General features: G+C 40.9%; 2 protein-coding genes across 6 annotated transcripts; both read right to left on the bottom strand.

Annotated features, from left to right (window-relative positions):
• Positions 1–4,898: 4,898 nt before the first annotated feature.
• On the bottom strand, positions 4,899–11,031 carry c14hxorf65 (chromosome 14 CXorf65 homolog). 4 transcript variants are annotated; one of them, XM_071103537.1, is made up of 8 exons: positions 10,900–11,031; positions 8,855–8,986; positions 7,732–8,698; positions 7,537–7,623; positions 6,874–6,996; positions 6,674–6,742; positions 6,424–6,536; positions 4,899–6,213 (listed from the first exon to the last, which is right to left on the bottom strand). In XM_071103537.1, the coding sequence occupies exons 3-8, from the start codon at positions 7,754–7,756 to the stop codon at positions 6,124–6,126; spliced, it is 507 nt and encodes a 168-aa protein (XP_070959638.1). In that variant the 5' UTR covers positions 7,757–8,698; positions 8,855–8,986; positions 10,900–11,031; the 3' UTR covers positions 4,899–6,123. The 4 variants fall into 4 exon arrangements, with proteins under 4 accessions (XP_070959638.1, XP_070959635.1, XP_070959637.1 ...); XM_071103534.1 differs by having other exon boundaries at positions 7,537–8,698; XM_071103536.1 differs by having other exon boundaries at positions 7,537–8,698; positions 8,855–9,249; positions 10,900–10,976.
• Positions 11,032–11,331: 300 nt separating this feature from the next.
• LOC139366259 (ras-related protein Rap-2c) lies at positions 11,332–16,565 on the bottom strand. 2 transcript variants are annotated; one of them, XM_071103538.1, is made up of 3 exons: positions 15,338–16,565; positions 14,629–14,947; positions 11,332–13,882 (listed from the first exon to the last, which is right to left on the bottom strand). In XM_071103538.1, exons 1-2 carry the CDS (start codon positions 15,608–15,610, stop codon positions 14,669–14,671), a joined length of 552 nt encoding a protein of 183 aa, XP_070959639.1. In that variant the 5' UTR covers positions 15,611–16,565; the 3' UTR covers positions 11,332–13,882; positions 14,629–14,668. The 2 variants fall into 2 exon arrangements, with proteins under 2 accessions (XP_070959639.1, XP_070959640.1); XM_071103539.1 differs by lacking the exon at positions 11,332–13,882 and adding an exon at positions 14,082–14,158 and having other exon boundaries at positions 15,338–16,523.
• Positions 16,566–20,552: the final 3,987 nt, after the last annotated feature.

Raw genomic sequence — 20,552 nt, forward strand, 5'->3', positions numbered from 1 at the left:
TTCTTAGCCAAGTGTTTGTAGGTGGGTGCAGTGGTAAAAAAAAAGTACCCAATGGTCATACTTGAGTAAAAGTAAAGATACCTTAATTGAAAAATGTCCATCCTGATACTTGATTACTAGTAATTCATCAGAAAAAAATTGTGTATGTAGGAAACAAAATAGAGGAACAGAAGATTGTACTAAAAAAGGAACATATGCATGCATCAGATAATGTCATACGGAACGATTCCCTGACACTTCTGAGGAAAAGGAAAGCAAACAAGTTATAATCACCAAGTTATAAACACAAGCTCTCCGCTGCATCTGTAACATGTTAACTTGCCTTAATCTGGTTTTAATTCCAGTTTTTCTACAAATTAATATGGAACTATTCAATCATAAGACACATGTCCTTCAAATGTGGATATTTGGTTGTGTTGACAATCAAACACAATTCAATATCAATACATTTGAAATCATCCTGTCACACCCTGATCTGTTTCACCTGTCTTTGTGCTTGTATCCACCTCACTCCAAGTGTCGCCCATCATTCCTATTATCCCCTGTGTATTTATACCTGAGTTCTCTGTTTGTCTGTTGCCAGTTTGTTTTGTTTTTGAAACATACCAGCATGTTGTTCCCCTGCATGGTTCTTGTTCCTAGTCCTTTGTGGTTTTGAACCTTCTGACTGCCCTGAGCCTGCCTACCGTGTTTGTACCTTACCCCCACCTAACTGGATTATTGACTGCCTGCCGTTCTGGACCCTTTACACCCTCTCTGGATTATTGACCCCTGCTTGCCTTTGACCTGTCATTTGCCTGCCCCTGTTTTGGAAATAAACTTTTGTTTTTTGGATACTGTTTGCATCTGGGTCATACCTGAAACGTGATACATCCAGAGCTTGAAACCTTAGGCCTATAGTATTGCCTATTTTTAAGTTGCAAATGCTATATAGGCCTGACTAGCATTAATGATATGTTAAATAAAAAGTATGGTCACATTTCATTTGCTCTGTTAAACCTACCCTTTTGAAATGACTTTGATAGCAACAGTGTGTATTTGGTTTTTAAGTGGCGAGCTCTCAACAATCATTCTCACGATAGCACATTGGTAATAGTCAGTGACAAATATCAAAGCTGGGCTTGGTTAAAACCCTGATGGGAGACCAAAGGGTAGCTGTAGATAAATCAACTCTCCAGTAGGAGGTGCTGCCTAGACTATTTTTACCCCGACATACATAACTGTGAAGAACTGACATTGTTTCAAAGGTACACACTTTTTATATTTTATACAAGGTTTGTCTGAAATTTGGTTACCATGCTGACATAATCCTGTGGGTGAAATATCACCCTTAAAACAACAGTTGACTTTTTTCAAACCAAAACTATTTTCCATGTCACAGAAACAGACAATGAGCAACACAAAAGTGGTTAAAAAGCAGTAATGAAACACATCTGAGATTGCACTTGTGACAATAGGATATACAGTAACTTGAAAACTACAAGATTCTGATGCTTCAACGTCTAATAGGTTCATTGGTGGTATTTTATTTGGGCAAAGGACCAGGGAACAATGTTACTCTTGTGGGGAATCTGATACCAAACCCCTTTTGCTTGGCTGGAAATCTTATAGACTAATATTGTCTGTAGAAGTTGCCTCATACACACTGACTCAATACAAATGCGCCAGGAAGATCATTATTTATCCTCCTACACAATTTCATATATTTGCGCTATAGAAAAATAACAAACGATCTAACTGACAGTAGAATAGCCTTCATCTGAGGAAACATACAGTATACAATGTACAGAAGCTGAAACATGAAATGGTTCACTCTTGCCCAGAACTCCATAATGGCTGGCATAATTCAAACTCCCAGGAAATGCCTGGAGAAACAAAACAGGCTGAGAAAACAATAGACAGGGTAATCCATTTATTTCTTATATTAAGTTATTACATAAAATCTCACCATTTCATAGCACTGTCAGCAGGGCCCCAGGCGGGACTCAAGCCAAGGAGTGCTCTTTCCTGTCTGTATTTAGTACGTTTGTCTCAGAGCCCAACGTGCTCTCCAACCTGGAGAAAACCAATATCTCAGAGCATCAGTGGGATTATACTATTTGGTCGGACAATAAATTATATCAGTCCCTTAAAAAGAGCCAATCTTTGTCAAACTAGATCAAGATTCTACAGCAGCAAGGTCCTCAATCCATTTAACTGAATGTGAGGCCTAGTATAAAGTGGTTGTTGTGTAAAACAAATCTATGTATATTTCCTGTTCAAGTAAACACATTTGAGAGAGAGTGGACCAAGATTCTGGCATATGTCATCAGAGCCACAGAGCTAACACTGACTTAGAACACTTTTTCCCTGCCTCTTCAACTTGGCCAGGAAGTGGGGGAGCCCCATCTGTAAATGCCAGGTTAAATCACAGCCATTCCATTGTTCCCTGCAGTTGGTGTCTGGAAATAAACAAGTATCATTGCTTTCTCCCCAAACATGTGATATCAACTAATGACTATTGCGTTCTGATTTAATTATTATTTTATTGACCTTCTGCCCCCCTGTTGCTTTCAGCTTGGACTAACTCAGTCCACACACAGGTCTTGAATGAATAGTGCTTTTGTCCTAAAACAGTAATCTGGCCATCATTCAATCATGTCCTGCTAAAATGTACAATGTTTTCATTCCCAAAGACACCCATTTGTCAGACATACACATGCCCTCCTAATGCACTACCTTCTGTAACATTTGCTGTTGATAAAATACTCTTCCTATTAGATTTCCACAGGCTTAAAGAAAAAGGTGGGCCTTTGAGACAACAAAAAAAAGACTACAATTGAGTTTTTGTTTTCTGTTACTGCAATGTTGAAAGGAGAGCTTGCAAGTTTGACATTGTCGCATTTTATTGTACCTTTTACACCTGCTGTATCCTGTGCATAAAAGGAATAAACTCTGATTTAGGTAAATGTAATTCCATCTAAAGATTTTATATGTGGTTTGTTCTATTGCCAAAAGTAGCTTCTCACACTCTTGGCCTCTCTCAGGAGCACTACGTCATAATCAACAAGGCTGAAGTAGAGAGGTGAGGTGAGAGACCTACAGGGAGTGTGAGTGTGAAAGGCAACCGTTTACTTCCAAGGGAACATCCAAGGTCTGAATATTTTCCAGGTATGTCACTGCAAGTCATTAGAAATTGTAGTTAGCCCTTTGTTTGTTTTATGTTCTGGAAGGATGAGGCCACCCCATTTCACTGGACCTCTGTTTAACTGTAATTTGTTCATTAGCTGTTACATTAAGGCCTATATTAATTATCCCATAAGGGAACCGATATCAATATCATCAGCGTCCGCCTGTTTTTCTAGAACAAGGAGTTGATTAAGATCTAGGGCCTTATATAATATCAGGAGTTATTGCCATGGACTGAGTCATCTGTTCAGGGAGTCAATCAAGTGCCAGTGAATGGCAAGGGAGACAGTACCCAATATTCACCCCCATTAATGATGACAGCTTACAGTCATTGTGGCCCCAGTTCCACTGGGAGAGGGGACTGGTGTACAAGCATTATCATTCTACAGCTGGTAAAAACACAAAACAAGCTCAGAGCAATGACAAGTCAGCCTTGTCTGCACACCCCTTAGAGCTATGGTCTGCTGGTTACTGAAATTGCAACAGCCTGAAATATTTATTTCACCTCGCACATGTAAATACCATGACATATTTTATATGGCTTTACTTTTAAAAGTTTGACTATCCTATGAATGTGCTAGATATAACAGTTGTAATTGTTGGAGAAACTCGAGAGGAGAAAAACTGAGCTGCTAGAATGTAACTCCTGAATACAGACTAGATTAACACACAGTTATGTCCACAAAAACATCATGTGATAGCCATTTTGGCAGACATGCAAGACCAGTCTGAACCAGATAACTCTAATCTAAATAATCAGAATAAAGCGCAACCTTTCCACAATTGAACTGGAGGGGCAATTGCATATATTTTTTTAAACGTTAGAACATTCCATGATTGGTCAAGTCTAAATGATTGTGATGTGAAAGGGCTGCATAAAGCTGTCATGTGGTCTCAACAAATCTGATAGGAACCTGATCAAGCTGTTTTGCAGCAAAGGGCAAAGACTTTTAAAACTTCTTGGAATAGTTAATAACCCAATGATCTCATCTCCTAAATTCATGAAGTGATGTAACTATTACATGGCATGCTAAATCATGATTTCATACACAATGTTCTGATTTACTATAGCAAGAAAGTAGGCTAATGGAAATATTGAATGGATATTTGCGGGATAAAAAGTGAAATAGCATATACATAGAGTGTACAAAACATTAAGAACACCTGCTCTTCCATGACATACTGACAAGGTGAATCCACGTGAATCCATGTCACTTATTAAATCCACTTCAAATCTGTGTAGATGAAGGGGAGGAGACAGGTTAAATAAGGATGTTTAAGCCATGAGATATGGATTGTGTATGTGTGCCATTCAGATGGTGAATGAGCAAGACAAGATATATAGTGCCTTTGAATGGGGTATGGTAGTAGGTGCCAGGCTCACCGGTTTGAGTGTGTCAAGAACTGCAACGAGGCTGGGTTTTTCACAGTCAACAGTTCCAGTGTGTATCAAGAATGGTCCACCACCAAAAGGACATCCAGCCAACTTGACACAACTGTGGGAAGCATTGGAGTCAACATGGGCCAGCATCCCTGTGAAATACTTTCAACATCTTGTAGAGTCTATGCCGTAATGAATTGCGGCTGTTCTGAGGGCAAAAGGGGGTGCTCAATATGTTTTTTTACAATCAGTGTATACTGCTCGTTCTTTTATATACAGTGTAGATGTTCTAGAGATTGGGTAAATCAAATCTCAATCAAAGAGAAGAATCACACAGCAAGCAAATCCCGAATTAGATAATGGCATGGAAAATTTATTTTTTATGTTGCATTCCACTTTCTAAATGATGTCTAGATTCTCAATGTAACCTTTTACAAGAACAGCTCAGCTGTTTCTCTTTCTTCCCTATTTTCTTCACAGTATTTAGCAAGTGGTTAGGCCATCTGCAAGACACAGTTGTATGGCCTGACACAGTGGCCCTATTCAAATACTTATAACATGCCTCCTTCTTCCTTTTCTTGAGGTAATCACTTTGGAAAGGACCAAACAAGTACAGTACTTGTTTCAGTTTGGGTAAAAACCAGTTGAATGAAATTAAAACTAAACTTCAAATGGAACTTCATCACAAAATCCCAAAGGCCTTTGTTCCTCAAACGTTATTAGGCCTTCCACAGACATACATTAAGAAAATAATCCAGTGATTCTAGGAAGGGAAGTTATCTGTTATTAAAACTATCTGACCCAGGCCTTGTACATAATTTAGAAGATGGTACACCACAAACACTGGGAGGAACCACCTGCTGGCATTTAACCCACAACTTCCTGTTTCAAAGTGCCAGGCCACCCACCAGAGGTGGCTAAATAAACCTTCAGAAAAGAGAATAGAACACTGTCACACCCCTCATTCAGTCCCTCTGGCAGATAGCCCCAACATACCACCCCTAATTTAAGATCCCTCACTGGTCAAGGGAAATTAATTTCAAGATAAATGAAATTCTGATAAAGCCTTCAAAAGTCAATTGTGCATGTTGAACATATTGCAAGACACATAATTATTGCAACAACACCTCAACACCTGTTGAGCAAAGCAAGATTAAAAGACAACATAACATAACTCTTACTCTTGGAAAATAAACACTGATGTCAGAGCTTCAGTCACGATTTCGCACCCTTTCTAAATATATTTATCCCAAATCAGTCATTTCCATCCAATTTTCCCAACTGGTAAAGCTTGGTAAGGAACAGGTATTCATACCCACCAATCACAGAAGCAGAAGGTGACATCATCTATGGCTTAACTTCAAGGGACCATGTTAAAACTCTCTTCCTTTCAGAACATAAAGTGTATTAGACATGGGAGCGTAGCAATTGTATAACAGATTTCTATTTTGATCTACCGTACTATTCAACACTAATGACCATTGGCTGGCGTAGACTTAGATAGATTCAGTGTCCACTTTATTACATTTCAAAATGTATATGCACATCAATTATTGTAAAATTGATAGGTTCTTTCAGTTCCTGCTCCTCCTGCCTCCAGTCCGGCGATTGGAGGGTTCATCATCAGGGGTGTCCATATGTACCGCACGACCCCGGCCCTTAGCCTGTGGGACACAGTACAAAAGTTGGAAATCTTCTAATACTTCTATTTTGTCCAAATAATTGGTGGAGTGCACACACACACACACACACACACACACACACACACACACACACACACACACACACACACACACACACACACACACACACACACACACACACACACACACACACACACACACACACAGCACACACACAGCACACATACTCACGGTTTGTGTGGGTTGGGTCTGAGAGGGCGCCTCCGTGGCTCTGCGGTCCTCCTGAGAGCGGAGCTGTCTGAGACGAGCCCTCTCCAGGCTGTCAGTCTGTGTCTGCAGAGTCTCTGATACACATACAAACAGGAACAACATATGTACACACGCTAAGACAATGGGTAAACAAATCAATCCTCCAGAAGACACACATGAAATACTTTATCTGAATGCACACACATAATTAACAAGCAGAGTTTATTGTTACCCAGAAATGCAGGGTCTGGGTTGGCCACTAAGGGGGTGATGGAAATATAGGCACCATCCTTTGGGTTTCCTGATAAGATAAACATAAACTTCAAAACAAAGAAGAGCCATGTATAGAAACTTATTTTTGGTAACTAGGAATAGTTTCATAGAGGACTTGTCCACTCCATTGGTTCGACTTCTATTATGTATAGAACTCACGATTCACAATGCAGAATGTGAGGGAGCAGCGGGGAGGAAGTAGTCGGCTGGCACACTCCTGAGGCTGCTGGGACAGGAAGAGAAGCTTCAGAGCCCCACGGTCATCACACAGATCCACCAGCTCTGAAACACGCGCACACACACAAACACACACATTTAAGACAAATCTATCTGTACGTAGAGAAAGAGCCAAAACTGGTTGAATATGTAGCATAACATAAAGATGGCTGATGAGGGGCAGAGCCAGAGTGCAGGATTTACTACTGATAGTCTTGCGGTAGTCAAACCCACTCATCAGCAAGCCCCATTAATCTCAGTGCTAATGAGAGTGGTAATGATAGATAGCTTCATTAGTGCATGGCGCTTGTTCTGGGCTTAGCGGCAACACAGTGGTAAGTGTGGCAGGACCCAGCAGGTGTAAGCAGACACCCTTCGAGTTGAGCAGTGTGAAATATTTAACACCAGCCGGTGAACCCCCACTCACATGCCGCTGGCCCCCCCAACCAAATCCCTGACTCTCACATCAGCGCTCCCCATCCACATTCCCTGCTTTAGTTACAGCAGTGAAACTAAATTTAGGATAGACTTAAGACCCCCCTAGTCTGTAAGAGACGATCGGCACAGCAGCATTTCAATCAGGAAGCTGTCATCATCAACTCCCACCTGTCTCCGGCAGGCCCATCTTAGCTCTCATGTACTGCAGCAGGAGAACCACAGGGCAGTTGGTGTTGGCCAGAAACTGCTCATTGTCTGTGAGGAGATAGGATGAGAATAAAGAAATTGTGTGAAATACAGTTTCTAACACTGCAAACATCAAATGTGACACTAGCGGAATGCATTTTATAACTTTGGCCTTACCTCCATGTTTAATACAGATGAACATCACTCAGGAAGCTGAGGAACCGGAGTCCCTTGCGATAATGAGAAGCCTAAAGTCACGAAAGCTTTTTGAGAAACATTCCATGGATTGGAATCATTGGATACATGGTTATGAAGTCATAATATGAATTGTGATTTCACAGGAGTGCTCTCTTCTCTTGTTGGCTTCACAACTTTGATCCCATAATTTTCGAGGCGGCTTTCTCCATCTGTGCTAATCTCCATCTGAACAGGATGTGGTGTTTGTTTTCATGTCAGAGTGCAACCCCACTGTTGTCTATGCCAGCCTTATTACAGTGTGCTGACCAGTGTCACGAGGAGTGAAGGAGAAGCTTAATTACACTTCAGACAACAACAACAGTATAATCGAGACAACAGCATATATGAACAGCACACCAAACAGCACATCAAATTATACATATTTTTAAGTTGTTCTGTTCATAACAAATCATAGAAATGAGAGTTACAATACACTGTATCTACATCCGTGAGTGTCTTTCCTATCATTTCAAGTTGAAAACATACCCCTTCCACCATTAAAAAGTCAGCATCTAATGCCTAATCAGCCTGTCTTCAACTAGATGAAATAGAACATGGCCAGACCTTTTAACAGATTCTTAATCTTAAAGTCTTGCATAGACTGACGTCGCATTCTGGCGTTTGCTCTGCATGCTGATAGGAGAACCTAGAAGCCGGGCACATGGGGCCCAGGCTTCCCTCTGTCCAACCCCACCGCCAGTTCATCTCAAAGATGAGGAGAGTTTCAGAGTGCAAACATCTCCAGAGACCATAAAAGAACACAGAGTCGACCTCAGATATTTCCCTGCGCTGGAATCATTGAACACCAAGGGCCTTGTCCAGGAAATTGGCAAAATGATTTGGTTGTCTAGGTAAGAAGGGTGAGAGAACCGAAAGGTCCATCGTCCTCAAGGTCTCAGTGAGATTGCTGTGAAATTTGAGACAAAATGAGATTTATAAGTTGACCCAATGAATTTCAATCAGTTTGACAACTCTGGGACTTCATTAGCAGAAATGTACAATATGTTAGATTGACAAAGTGTGAGTCTTCATGATTAAGTTGCACATGAGGATTTACACTGACCTGGCAGTGAAGTACAGTAGGTCTTGGTGTAGCTGTCTGGCCAGCTCTAGCTGGTGAATGTCCATAAGTTGCCATTGAACACCACTAACAGTGGCTTGCCTGAACCAAGGGTCTCCAGACAACTACCTTCCCCTGAGAATACAAGAAGAGGCATTTCATTATTATAAATTATCATAAATTATCAACACCAGCAAAATTGTTTGGTAGTTTAGCTTTTTTATTTCTTCGGACATTGTACACAACAGCATGGCTGATATCCAGGTCGGCACATTTGACATCTTCAGCGGTGGAATCCTTGAATTTAAAGGCCTCTAACGTGAGCTTGTGACAGCTGTCTGAATCTGGGAAGATGGAGCTTCGTCCAACCTGCAGGACCAAATGTTGATAGCCGCGGGCTTTCAAGAAAGATAAGGAACAATGAAAGGGTATGGCACATCTACACAACTTATCATTGTCTAGTTTTTGAGGCCAGCTGGCTAGCTCGAGCTCATGAACCCAAGTTGGGTATACCTAGTTTACAACCGGCCCTCCCTTGGGTTCTCAGCGGATGTTACTGATCACAGCTGGCTCCCAAGTGAACTACAAACCCGATGCTATGTTTAATCCCAAAGCTCTGTCTAAACAGAAATACTCCTAATTTGCGATACAGTTTTGCAAACCTTTGGAGCTTAACTTTCATATAAGCGTGAAATAATTTAAAAAATACAAAAAGATACACTTGCTTGCATCCGGCGGTTTTCACACGCCGCCTTGGCTAAGACACATCCTCTTACGTTGCACTCGCATTTCCACTGGACCATTCCATCCCACATTTCCTGTGTTTCTCTCAAAATACAACTGGGTGCAACTTTCCTAAACTGCTTACAGTAAGTATCTTTTGTATTTGAACAAGTATTTCTCACTTATATTAAAGTTAAATTACAATTGTTTCCTAAACTGTATCGTGTGCAGAGTAGAGTGTATTTGTGTTGAGTCAGAGTATTAGAGCCAGTGGTGTAAAGTATTTAAGTTAAAATACTTTAAAGCACTAATTAAGTAGTTGTTTAGGGTATCTGTACTTTACTTGACTATATATATTTTTGACAACTTTTATTCCCAAAGAAAATAATGTACTTTTTACTACATAAATTTTCCCTGACACCCAAAATGACGTGTTACATTTTGAATGCTTAGCAGGACAGGAAAATTGTCAAATTCATGCAATTATCAAGAGAACATCCATCCCTGGTCATCCCTACTACCTCTGATCTGGTCAAACTCACTAAACATAAATGCTTAATTTGTAAATGATGTCTGAGTGCTGAAAGTGTGACCCTGGCTATTTGTAAAAAATAAAATAAAAATGATGCCATCTGGTTTGCTTAATATAAGCAATTTGAAATGATTTCTACTTTTACAACTTAAGTATATTTTTGCAATTACATTTACTTTTGATATTTAAGTATATTTAACACATTTTCTATAAAGGTATCTTTACTTTTACTCATTTATGACAATTGGGTACTTGGCCGTAGTATATCAAACCATATAGCATGGGTATGACAAAACATTTATTTTTACTGCTCTAATTACTTTGGTAACCAGTTTATAATAGCAATAAGGCACCTCAGGGGTTTGTGATATATGGCCAATAAACCACGGTTATATCCTGGCACTCCACGTTGCGTCGTGCATTAGAGAAGCACTTAGCTGTAGTATATTGGCCATATACCACACCACCTCGGGCCGTATTGCTTAAATAACATTTACCGTCTATTTGAACGGGCTAGCTTATGTAGCCATTTTCACAGATCCTACTCACTTGAACAGCTTCAGGGGAAGTAACACGTTCAAATAGGTCATCAAAGCTCGTTGTTCCTACAGTAACAAATACCCTCTTCATGGTTACGCATGTAACTAATGTTATCAAATGTTACAGTACTTGTACCAAAATATATCGATTGTTTGTTTACATCTGTCAGTAGCTTGACGTCACGTTCGCATTTTTTTTAATTTACTCACAATAATACATCACTCTGCCACCTAAAGGAGATTTGGAGATTTACCTGCAGCCTCGACATTTTCTCCGCCGAGTAAGAAGTGTGGTATTATTGTAATACTGTAGAAACAGTGGTAGTATCCCTCTGACAATTTAGAAAACTACGCTAGTGATGTGAAAATACTTAAATCGGTTAGACACCTCAAATGCTGAAGAATCTACTATGATGAATATCTGCTTTCAAATAAGATAATGCTGCCCCCTCGTGGCTGATTGTGTGACAGTACTTGGCCTTACTGTGTGTAACACATATAACGTTGTAGATAGAAATACAGTATATTATAGAGAGCTGCCACTATTCTTTCTACATGATAGAAAATCATAACTGTCCTACACCATATTCTAAACGAATATTGAGCAAAGTAAAAGTAAGTAGCCTCGTCTCAGCCAAAATGGCCCAACCTTAAGGCCACTTGAGTGGTTTAATCTGAATATTAAACCAAGTTTCACATTTTAATGCCACGTGCACAAGTACAGTGAAATGGCTTTCTTGAAAGCTCTAAACCCAACGATGTAGTAATCCAATAACAAAGTAATACTAAAAATAACATAACGTAGAACAAAAAACACAATACAAATAAGAACATGAGAAAGTACTGTAAGTAAGCATAACATACTGTAACGACCCTGGGTTTCTAAGCACGGATATCAACTCTGATGCTTGAGCATGCTCTTGGGACACACCGATGGCGCGCTGGACTTCGGGCTAGAAGGTCAAGGGTTCGAGGCCTGCTCCCTGCCTGTTTCATTACAATACTATATAAAAGGTCAGTTCCAGTGCCATATTCCAGTGCCATATTTACAATGTGGAGGGATGGTAAATATCCCCCTAGAATCGATGCCCCCGTCAAAATCAAATTAGCATAATACAGAAGTCCCAATTAAAATTAGGCTGTTTAAGCAGCGTTTTTCAGACAATGAGACATCCTAAAATTCAGTCTTCTCAAGAAATTGTCTGTACTGCCCGAACAGTTCGGCTTACTTACTAAGACACTCACAAGACTCTTCTGAAGGTAGCCTTGTGCCAGTTGAAACCCCAAAACAGTACCAGTCAAAAGTTTGGACACACCTACTCATTCAAGCAGTTATTATTTTTGACTATTTTCAACATTGTAGAATAATTGTTGGAAAAGCATTCCAGGTGAAGCTGGTTGAGAGAATGCTAAGCGTGTGCAAAGCTGTCATCAAGGCTACGTTGAAGAATCTCAAATATTTTTTTTTATTTGTTTAACACTTTTTTGGTTAATACATGATTCCACAGTTGATGTCTTCACTATTATTCTACAATGTAGGAACTAAAAAAAATAACAACCCTTGAATGAGTAGGTGTCCAACCTTTTGACTGGTACAGTAGATCAGCTGTAATAATGTAACAGTCTAAACCAGAAATGTAAGCGCACGTCCTTACCAATAGTGATTCAGGACACCAAACGTGTGACCACTTGATCAGAGGTATCCTTCAGCGAGGTAACCAGTCATGTAAAAATACCTTAGTCAGGTACATTTCTTCATTTTGATTTCAGCACAAGTGAAAATGTGTCAGACTTCCCAATCCATTGAGGTTTCAGCAGTCTCAATGAAGAGTTTGGCGTTCGACTAACCACGTGCGACATGCAGTTACGAGCCTGCTAGTTATATCCACTGTCTTAGTACAGATGAAGCTGGAATGTGAGGCTTACTGAAGCTGGTTAGCTTTAGAAAACCCAGAGTAGATCTAGCTTGCTTCTTAGGATACCCCTCTGGCCAGTGTTCTTCAATCTTGGTATCAGATTTGTACTACATGATGGCAGTAATTACATTGAAAAGTTGGAAGTAAGACAATAACCACACAGAAACCAATGTAAGACTGAAAGCATTTAAGGCTCTTAATTCTCATCTTCAAAAACAACACACTGTGAAGTCACAAAAGCAAACCCAAAAGTATATAAAAAAAAAGTTGATAATTGGCTAACAAAGCAATTAGATATTTTAATAAATATGTTATGAGAAAAGCAAAAACAAAAGTAACAATGTAAGTTAGATCATTTAGGGCAGGGGTGTCAAACTCATTCCATGGAGGGCCTAGTGTGTGCAGGTTTTTTCTTTCAATTAAGACCAAGGCAACCAGTTGAGTGGAGTTCCTTAATAATCGTTGACCTTAATTCATCAATAAAGTACAAGAGTGGCGTAAAAACCTGCAGACACTGCCCTCAGCACATCGTGCTTGACATGTGGTTCAGGGCAAGTTAGATTGTTTAGGGTCAGAATTTGATCAAACCATGTAACATATTAGTCATTTGCATGACTAAGAGGAAACTGTATCTCCTGTCTTTAAAGCAAACCACACAGCGGCAACCAGAAAACAAACATGCATAGTGCTCAACGTGAATGTTTCATGCTTGGAGACCTGGCTCGACCATGCCCATCGAAAAAAAGAAAGTTGAAGGGTGGTCTGCTTTATAACCACCATACAGTTGGTTTTAGGCCCTATAAACCACAGCAATCATACATTTACCACGGTTTGAATAAATTCTGACCCGAGTCCTCAACCTGCATGTCCGTTATTACTTTAAAATTAGATACCAGATTTAATAAATGGATACAAGTAAAAAGTAAAACCAGGGGAACTAATGACGGAGCAGCTTCAAAAAGCTTTGTTGTGGTCCTGAACAGATCGCTGCTCATTGCCCCAGCACTCCCCAACCCCAAATGAGAAAATAGAAATCCATAGACAATCCTTCATCCTCATAAAGGTTATCCTCTACACATTGAAAAGTGGGTCTTCCCTGGGCCGGGTCATCATGAAGGCCAGTGAGTCTGTAGGTGAATGTGTTCCACAGTCAAGATATCAAAGGTTGGGCAGGCTCAAGACTCACTTGAATTGGATTATGGACAGACAAGAATCTGCTCTCTGGTACTGTAGGTAACACTGCCAGCTGGAGAGGTCAAAAGGTGTGATCGAGCTGAAGTGGTTCCTGGGTCATCAAAGCAGGAGCCAGTTGGGAGAGATCCTGCCAAATAATGATGATGGAGAACAAAAAAAGTACTATTTTACTTACCGACAGAGTAAAGGAAAGACTGAAGACACCACTAGGTGTTGAGACAGTATGAAGATATTCATATTTGTGTAATTAAGACCTTTACACAGTTAAGGAAATTAGCATTTCATCAATATGTAAACTGTGAAACCCAGTTAAAAACAACCAATACCTCAATGTGTATGTGTGTCTGCAGTTTGTGTGGGGAAGGCAGGGGGTAGTTCTCACACAGTGCAGAAAATCTGCTTCCTGTTTTGAAACATCAATTTATATTCAGGATGCTGCGTTTTCCTTTGTCTGGGACCTACCCTCTCTGTGGCTCATAAGTCTAGTCCCTCTGCCTTTACACTGACAGCCTCTTCTCTTACTCTTATTTTCTGCCCTTGTGCTCACTGCTCAGACAGTTGGGTTCTTCACGCCACATTCTTCATCTGATCTAATGATAACAGGCAATCTGAGAAGCAAACCCCCTTCCCTGTCTGCTTTATCTAACAGCTGTAATTTTGTTCCACCCCTGATCCTCTCATCTCCCTTCCTCCGCAAGTACATTTTTTGTACACCCATTATGAACTCTACACTTCTGCTACCCATGTCCATACATCTTTTCACAACCTGTGAATTCTTGCCCATTGTCAGTGACAAGCCTATTGTGCATTTACACTTCTTTGTCCTACTGTGTGTGTGTGTGGAGGGTAAAGTGTAGTGCTTCAGTCTCTTACCTGGGAGAGAGGTGTAGAGGGGACAGTGTCCCCTACTTCCTCACTGCACCACACAGGCCGTGCAGCACTGCTCCTGTTTCTCTGGCAGCGTGGCATAGTTCATCTGACGGACGATCTCAGCAAACAGCTCGTCCACCATGGTCTTGCTCTTGGCTGAGGTCTCGATGAAGGGGCAGCCCCACTCCTGGGCCAGGGCCCGACCGTCTGCACCCGCCACCTCCCTCTCAGACTCCAGGTCCACCTTGTTCCCCACCAGGATCAGTGGCACCTTCTCAAAGCGCTTGACCCGCACGATCTGGTCTCGCATCGGTCTGATGTCCTGGGGAGCAAAGGGGGGAGGAATTTAGGGATGGATATAAGGATATTCTCAGGAACTGTGGGGAAATGTTTGCGCAACAGTTATTGCTGCCTAGCTCTTCAATGTATATCAATGGGTTAAGTAGCAGCCCTTTGGCCACTCTTCTAACCTGTTGATCTTAAACTTTCAGTGTGTAGAGGACAGACTTATGGAAATGGGGTAGAAGAGAGGTTTATGGATTTATATTGTAGAGATTAGGCTGTCAATGGTTTTTAGGAATGATGCACTCAGAATGATATGAATACAATAGGCATTGCTCAGTAGGCCCATTTAAAACATGGCTACAACTCTATCAAGAGGTTGCAGGCTCCTTGACATGTTGGCAGGTAACACCAGATAAAGGCCCTTTACCTGAAATGACTGTTGATTGACGAGACTGTAGACAAGTATGAAACCTTGGCCGTTCTTGATGTACAGGTCCCTCATGGAGGCGAACTGTTCTGTCCCTGCCGTGTCAAGGATCTCCAGCACCGAAGGCGACGAGTCCACTTCAATCTCTTTCCGATAGAAGTCCTCAATTGTAGGGTCATATTTCTCGATGAATGTGCCCGTGACAAACTGGACAGTCAGCGCGGACTTGCCGACGCCGCCGCTTCCCAGCACAACCACTTTGTACTCCTTCATTAGGGGCACGAGTTTGACCCGGGTTACTTAGCTAACGTTAGCTAGCTGGATTGCTATAGCCCGTGACAACATTAATCAAGTAAACCTTGACAACACAACTCTGTAAACCCGCACAAATCAACCTCCCAGTTAAAATGTTAACATGTATGCGTTTAGTGAAAACAATTTAAAATCTAGTTAAAAGCAGAAGTGTTGCACTGAGCTAACTAGCAAAGTTGGCTAAATCCACAACGCCCCTCCATGCTCGCTCTCGATAAGGAGCCTTCTTATGACAAATCCTTCAGACAGTAAACATAACTACGTTACCTTGATATGAATATGGGCTGTTGCTTTTATCAGTAATCTGCCCCAAAACTGTGCATTACCGGAGTTGGTGGCTAGCTAGTTAAGATGCACAATATTATAATGACTTGTATTGTCTCCATTTTTGGAGAACATGTGAATGTGGCTCGCTCACACCACATCATAAAGCATACCGGTGTCGCAAAAGCCCAATGCCAGCGTCTGCCACTTCCACCACGGCTGGTCCCTGGCCTTATCACGGGCAAGCTGCACTTCAGCAGCCAGATAGCGTTTAGGAACCTCGGGTTGGAGTTCCAATGCTGTCCACAGTACACTACTTGGTTGCTGTTTAGTACGAGACAGGGAAAGACCTCCCACTACCTTCCTTAATTTCGTCCTCACGGCCTCTCCCTAGTATCCGTACTGTCTCATCCTCGCGACCACCACTGGGCTGCAATGTCCTGTGGAACCTAGTAAGTAACCAGCTCTTATTTTCTTTCATAAATCTAATCAAATGACGAGGACCAAATTTGCTAGTGCAAATACTAATATATTTAAGTCCTCAGCAGGGACATTGAATCGCTACATGGTTGTCCAAAATGCAGGCCATATGTCAAAGAAGGACCATCGTGAAAAATCTGCAATGTAATTGGTCACCTTGAAGATTTATTGTCATTCCCATTGGTTCAAATATAACTTCAGGCGGGACAGTTGGGCGCAACGTATAGAACGTTGCACATAGAAATATGCTGCATAGAATGGAATTTACAGGATTCAGTTCGCTGCAAGCTGAGGATGGTAATTAAATGAAAACATTCATCTTTATAATGGCTGATAATCGAAGTGTGAACATTAAGTGAGCTATTTACAGAAACTATGTTATAGATTGTTATAGGCAAGAAATCATTTGTCTGAGTTGTCCTATATTTGTGTGTTTTAAGTGTGCTTCAGCTTTTCCATAGCAAGATAAATAGGAGATTCCAAACAAAAGCACTGATGTGAATTTGTGTTTTTTTCCCAGCTTTTTTGGACCTCATATTCTTGTGGATAATTTTTGTTCATATATATCTGATTTACCATTTATAAATTAAAGCACTTCATAGAGATAGTCCCCCCATTTGAAGATGTAATACGTATTTGGACAAATTTCATTTATAGTTATAGGGTACTGAAGTAGTCAAAAATGTAGTATTTGGTCCCATGTTCCAAGCACACAATGACTACATCAAGCATGTGACTTTTAAAAACTCATTGGATGTATTTGCAGTTTGTTTTGGATGTATTTTGGGTTGTATTTTGTCCAATAGGAACTGAATGGTGAATGATGACTGGAGTAATTATATTTCTAAGTGAGTAGACAAGATGCTTCTGAAAATTTCAAAATCAATCCATATAATGCCATGATTAAGAAAAATCATGAATGAATCATGAATAGTGATGAGTGAGAAAGTTACAGAGAAAGTTAAATGTTATTTTGGCATTAATATGTGTCTCATATTAGTTTGCAAACAATGTAAAAAACAAACAAACATTGAGTTAATAAAGACACATACGAAAATGGTCTCTTTTTTAGTTTTCTTGAGTGAGACAGCTCCAAACGGAAGGTGTTTCAGCCTAGCTCAGTGCTTTATGTGGTGGTGGGGCAAGCCAGCAGAAAATACGGAGCGTTGTGCCGTGATTTGCTCAGTGTTCTGTCACTCATGGGGACACTACGTCACCGCCAAGTCTAAGGGTAGACCTAGAAAATTCTAACCCTTTGGATGCTGCCATAGAGTTACATTAGAAATGCCCATCCATGAAGGCCCAAGGTCATTGGCCACAGGTAAAATGACGTCAAATTACGTTATATGTACATTAGCTTTGATTGGACTGATCATGTCAACATCATACTTCCAAAATCTTAGCTAGCAGTCAACATCATGAATCAAGTCGACAATCTACTGGCAAATCCTTTTTAATCCTTGTCACATGAAGAGAAATAATGAAGAGAAATGATAGATAAAACATATCGGTGCTCATCGGCCATTGGACATTAACATTACACAGCAAGTTAGAAATCGCAAATTCAACAATGAGTGGTTTGGAAGGAATCAATGACAGTGGCTGTGTGGTCCCAAATCTGGGATAAAGGGGCTCTTTTTCAAGTTTAAAATGATAAACATTCAACATTGGCCATGCTGTCAATGAAGCATGATTTGTACCGCACTCAAAACAACTGTTAACTCGGAATTGCAAAAACTTGACTTCAGTGAGTTCAAGACAACTGGGAAGTCGGGAATATACAAGCTCCGACTAGGAAAATACGCTTTGAACGGTCATCCAACTCGGAATTATAAATCCGGCCTCTTTCTAGAGCTACGACCTGAAGATCAATGACGTCATCATGATTTGACCTTGTTTTTTTTCAGAGTTCCCAGTTGTTTTGAAAGCACCATAAATCCAGAGAGTGCCAGACTTCGATGACAAAATTTGCCCACGAAACCCGCCGTGCCACCTTCCTGTTCAAGTGAGCACAGCACAACAAGGTGAGTCCAAAAATGTCTTGTATGCTGCTGCATAAATTATGTTATATGCCAGGGAGATATGTATACTGTAACTAAGAAAATAATACTAAGTGTACGTAGCTGTTAGTAGCACATGTGCCTTACCCTAATAATTTGTTCTATTTACCCCTCTTAATTTTTCCTACTGTTCTGACTTGGTGGTGCTCATGTAGCCTATAACCTGTTTTAGAGAAATGTTGTATGTAAGGGCTTATATGCCCTTTTTATTTATCCTACGGTCTGACTTGCTGTACAGGGAGATCACTGTAACAACTGCCCATGTTCTGAATTATGTCACTGTACATTTCAAAAGTGCTAAACAAATAGTAGCTCACTCATTAATGTCTTAATCGAAATTACGTGTTGCCTCTAATCCCTTATGCCATAGTTTGTACATCTCAATTGTCAAGCAATTCAGCCATATCAGCTATGTTTTTTTTAAAGGCATTAAATGAGGCTGAATGAACTGTTTTGCTACCAGACAAGGCTCCACTGATAACCAGGTGTAGAAGTGGTAAGATGTTGGGACTCCTGTTGGGACAGCTTTATGTAGGCCCTAACAGTTTGTGGGTACCATTTGTCACCGTTATAGTGCAATTAATGTATTGTATAGTGTCGTGTTGTGTACTGGCTTTGCTGGCATGCATTCAACCTTTATTTTTTTTGCCCACCAAGAATCCCATGCTAAAATCGCCAGTGCTCAGGAGGCTTCGCAAATGGGTCACACCCTCCATACGGAACCTCCAACAACATTTTAGGATCAAGCTTAAACAGGCTCTTAGGCATGCCGGTAGGCAATGCGCTGGTAGCCGTTAATAACATTTTTGGCTAAATAGTGTTTTCTACTCTGTACTGCCATTTGTTTTGAGTTTCAGACATATTGCTAAAGCAGTGTTTTATTAGGATTACTTACCATTCGCCATTGACTTGCTTTGGCATTGTATTCTTTTGCAATTATAACACCTTCGTGTACTGCGTTACTGTTCAGTTTCACCACTAGATGGGGAGACCTGCCTATGATAGGATAAATGGAGAGACTGATGAGTAGTGGCAAGTAAGGAGTAAAAAGGACATGCAGCTCATTCAATATAGTCTGAGTGGGTTTCTCGTTTTAACAGTGACATTTTAATTTAAAACGTATATATTATTGCTTTAGGGAACGAATAGAAATACAGTGCATTTTCTATGAAATACATTTACTTCACTAATTGAATTTCAGTTGCCTAATTTCTCTGAATAGACTTGAAATGAAATGGATGGAATTGAACTATGTCTCTCCTCAGATTTCCATGGGGAGTGAAGGGGCAGCTTGACACAGCAGCTGGGTCACACACACACACACACACACACACACACACACACACACACACACACACACACACACACACACACACACACACACACACACACACACACATGATCTACTTTGCTTAGTAAAATGTTGTGTTTTTCCATCTCTGACTGAGCTTGCATAGTCAGTCAGTCTGCACTGCAGGTGTATTTAAGAAGGCAAGGAAGGTTCTCTCACAGTCTCTTATACTCTCTCCCTCTTTCTCTCCCCTCTCTCTCTCTACCCCCCCCCCCCCTCTCTCTCTCTCTCTCTCTCTTCCCCTCTGTCTCTGGGGTATGGGTATGACCGGCTGAGTTTGCTGAGTGGCCTACACGTACATACAGTTAGCAGCAATGCAGTAACAGTTCCTAAAATCCACACACGCACACACACTGTAATTCCCCAGAGGTAAGTTGGGGGAGTGCTGCTTCTGAGGTAGACTTTATTATTGCTGTGTAATTAATAAGAAAAACATACCATTAATGTGTTTCTCTCTCTATGTTCTCCCCCTCTTTCTCCCCCTTGCTCCCTCATTCCCTCTCTCTCCCACAGGAGCCATTAACCACAGAGACCCTAAGCTGTGTACTGTGGGAGATATCCTCCTCAGCCTCTGGCCCTCTCCACTCCATCACCCTTTCACTCCTTCTTTCCTTTCCTTCACTTCCCTTTCTCTCTCTTTTCATTTCTCGTGTGTTCGTGTGTGCTTGCACGTGCATGTGTGTCTTGATACAGGGCCATAGTGAGTAGGGCAACAGTAAGCATATTAGGGGAGAACCAACCGGAACAC

The sequence above is a fragment of the Oncorhynchus clarkii genome, chromosome 14 (assembly GCF_045791955.1).
Source record: "Oncorhynchus clarkii lewisi isolate Uvic-CL-2024 chromosome 14, UVic_Ocla_1.0, whole genome shotgun sequence".
NCBI lineage: Eukaryota > Metazoa > Chordata > Actinopteri > Salmoniformes > Salmonidae > Oncorhynchus > Oncorhynchus clarkii.

What these genes read in the sequence shown, in the direction of transcription:
- c14hxorf65 (XM_071103534.1), bottom strand. Translation starts at nt 7,756, where the DNA reads ATGTTCATCTGTATTAAACATGGAGGTAAGGCCAAAGTTATAAAATGC. An exon ending in CCCAGACCCTGCATTTCTGG is followed by an intron (nt 6,537 to 6,673) that starts GTAACAATAAAC and finishes TATGTGTATCAG; the next exon opens with AGACTCTGCAGACACAGACT. An exon ending in AGACCCAACCCACACAAACC is followed by an intron (nt 6,214 to 6,423) that starts GTGAGTATGTGT and finishes TGTGTCCCACAG; the next exon opens with GCTAAGGGCCGGGGTCGTGC.
- LOC139366259 (XM_071103538.1), bottom strand. Translation starts at nt 15,610, where the DNA reads ATGAAGGAGTACAAAGTGGTTGTGCTGGGAAGCGGCGGCGTCGGCAAG. An exon ending in TCAATCAACAGTCATTTCAG is followed by an intron (nt 14,948 to 15,337) that starts GTAAAGGGCCTT and finishes TTTGCTCCCCAG; the next exon opens with GACATCAGACCGATGCGAGA.